Source organism: Saimiri boliviensis, chromosome 9 (genome assembly GCF_048565385.1).
Source record: "Saimiri boliviensis isolate mSaiBol1 chromosome 9, mSaiBol1.pri, whole genome shotgun sequence".
NCBI classification, from domain to species: Eukaryota; Metazoa; Chordata; class Mammalia; order Primates; family Cebidae; genus Saimiri; species Saimiri boliviensis.
Window position 1 is genome coordinate 39,482,336 of NC_133457.1, and position 2,293 is coordinate 39,484,628.

The 2,293-nt window shown below is 43.3% G+C and overlaps 1 protein-coding gene across 1 annotated transcript; it reads right to left on the reverse strand.

Moving 5' to 3' along the window:
• Positions 1–952: 952 nt before the first annotated feature.
• LOC120368334 (mitochondrial inner membrane protein OXA1L-like) lies at positions 953–1,544 on the reverse strand. Its single transcript, XM_039480301.2, has one exon. It carries the CDS (start codon positions 1,532–1,534, stop codon positions 1,079–1,081), a length of 456 nt encoding a protein of 151 aa, XP_039336235.1. The 5' UTR covers positions 1,535–1,544; the 3' UTR covers positions 953–1,078.
• Between the last annotated feature and the right edge of the window lie 749 nt (positions 1,545–2,293).

Consider the following 2,293-nt stretch of genomic DNA (forward strand, 5'->3'; position numbering starts at 1 on the left):
TTTCTTTCTTTTTTTTAAATTTTTAAAATTTTTTTATTGCATTTTAGGTTTGGGGGTACATGTGAAGAACATGCAAGATTGTTGCATAGGTACACACATGGCAGTGTGGTTTGCTGCCTTCCTTCCCCTCACCTGTATCTGTCATTTCTCCCCATGCTATCTCTTCCCACCTCCCCACCCCCCCATTTCTCCCCAACGGACCCCAGTGTGTAGTGCTCCCCTCCCTGTGTCCATGTGTTCTCATTGTTCAACACCTGACATGCAGTGTTTGATTTTCTGCTCTTGTGTCAGTTTGCTGAGAATGATGGTTTCCAGGTTCATCCATGTCCCTACAAAGGATGCGAATTCATCATTTTTGATGGCTGCGTAATATTCCATGGTGTATATGTACCACATTTTCCCTATCCAGTCTATCATTGTTGGGCATTTGGGTTGGTTCCAGGTCTTTGCTATTGTAAACAGTGCTGCAATGAACATTCGTGTGCATGTGTCCTTATAATAGAATGATTTATAATCCTTTGGATATATACCCAGTAATGGGATTGCTGAGTCAAATGGGATTTCTATTTTTAGGTCATTGAGGAATTGCCACACTGTCTTCCACAATGGTTGAATTAATTTACACTCCCACCAACAGTGTAAAAGTGTTCCTATTTCTCCACATCCTCTCCAGCATCTGTCGCCTCCAGATTTTTTAATGATTGCCATTCTAACTGGTGTGAGATGGTATCTCAATGTGGTTTTGATTTGCATTTCTCTAATGACCAGTGATGATGAGCATTTTTTCTTTCTTTTTTTTTTTCTTTTTTTTTTTCATTGCTAAATCCACTTTTATTATACTTGGCCTTTCTGCATCAGACACTTTAGACCTTAAAATCAATCCTTTGCCAGGCATGGTGGCTCATACCTATAATCCCTACATTTCTTTTAAGAAATATAGGTAGAGTGCATCTAGGTATCATGAGCCTCTATCACTCGTTTGAAATCATCTGCTTTTCTGACCCCAGAGCTTCTGCAACTACTTCCTGAATCCATTCAAAGAATTGCCATTGATGAAGTTCTATCCCTAACCCATGTCTCAGGGTATATTCCTCTTACAGGTAGCAATGGCCCCCCACCAAGGTAGGCCCAGTTCAACATGCATAAATTCCAGTAAGTTCTGGATCAGTCCCACTGGGGTGTATGAACCCAGCCCCAGTTCAGTGAAGCTCGTTTCTGCAGCAGCTTGGACTGTATCTGCAGTCTCTCCAGAAGCCACCTCAGGTACTGCTGTAGGTGAGGGAGTTGCAGGAACAACAGGAGGGGCCTGAACCTGGACTTCTGCAAACGAGATGGCAGATGTACTGAAGTTGCGGGGGCCGGGAGCCGCAAAGAGGTAGTGTGGGCGACGGCAGCACTGAGCGGCTGGGAATAGGAGCCGCGGGGTCAGCGGTTTCCTGAGCCATTGCAAGGGCCCTGCGACGCTGTGGACCTGACGCCCGGGCTGTAGCAGGCGCAGAATCTCCCGGCGTCCGTACATCAGTCTCATCGCCATTTTGACCGGAAGATGAGCATTTTTTCATATGTTTGTTGGCCTCCTGTATGTCTTCTTTTGTAAAGTGTCTGTTCATATCCTTCGCCCATTTTTGAATGGGCTTGTTTGTTTTTTTCTTGTAGATCTGCTTTAGTTCTTTGTAAATTCTGGATATCAGCCCCTTGTCAGTTGGGTAGACTGCAAAAATTTTTTCCCATTCTGTTGGTTGCTGATTCACTCTACTGACTATTTCTTTTGCCGTGCAGAAGCTGTGGAGTTTGTAGGTCCCATTTGTCTATTTTGGCTTTTGTTGCCATTGCTTTTGGCATTTTGGTCATGAAGTCCTTGCCTACGCCTATGTCCTGAATGGTTTTGCCTAGATTTTCTTCTAGGGTTTTTATGATGTTAGGTCTGATGTTTAAGTCTTTAATCCATCTGGAGTTAATTTTGGTGTAAGGTGTCAGGAAGGGGTCCTGTTTCTGCTTTCTGCACATGGGTAGCCAGTTTTGCCAACACCATTTATTAAACAGGGTATCCTTTCCCCATTGCTTGTTTTTGTCAGGTTTGTTGAAGATCAGATGGTTGTAAATATGCTGTATTTCCTCTGAGGCCTCTTTTTTTTTTTTTTTTTTTTTTTTTGGTTTTTAGGAGTGGAGAGTTTATTAGGCAAGAAAGAAGGAAGGAAGAAGAAAACAGTTCCCCATACAGAGTCAGAGGGAGGGGGGACTCAAACAAAGAGAAACCCTCTATTTCATTTTTTGAATCCTGCAGAGATGGAGC

What these genes read in the sequence shown, in the direction of transcription:
- LOC120368334 (XM_039480301.2), bottom strand. Translation starts at nt 1,534, where the DNA reads ATGGCGATGAGACTGATGTACGGACGCCGGGAGATTCTGCGCCTGCTA.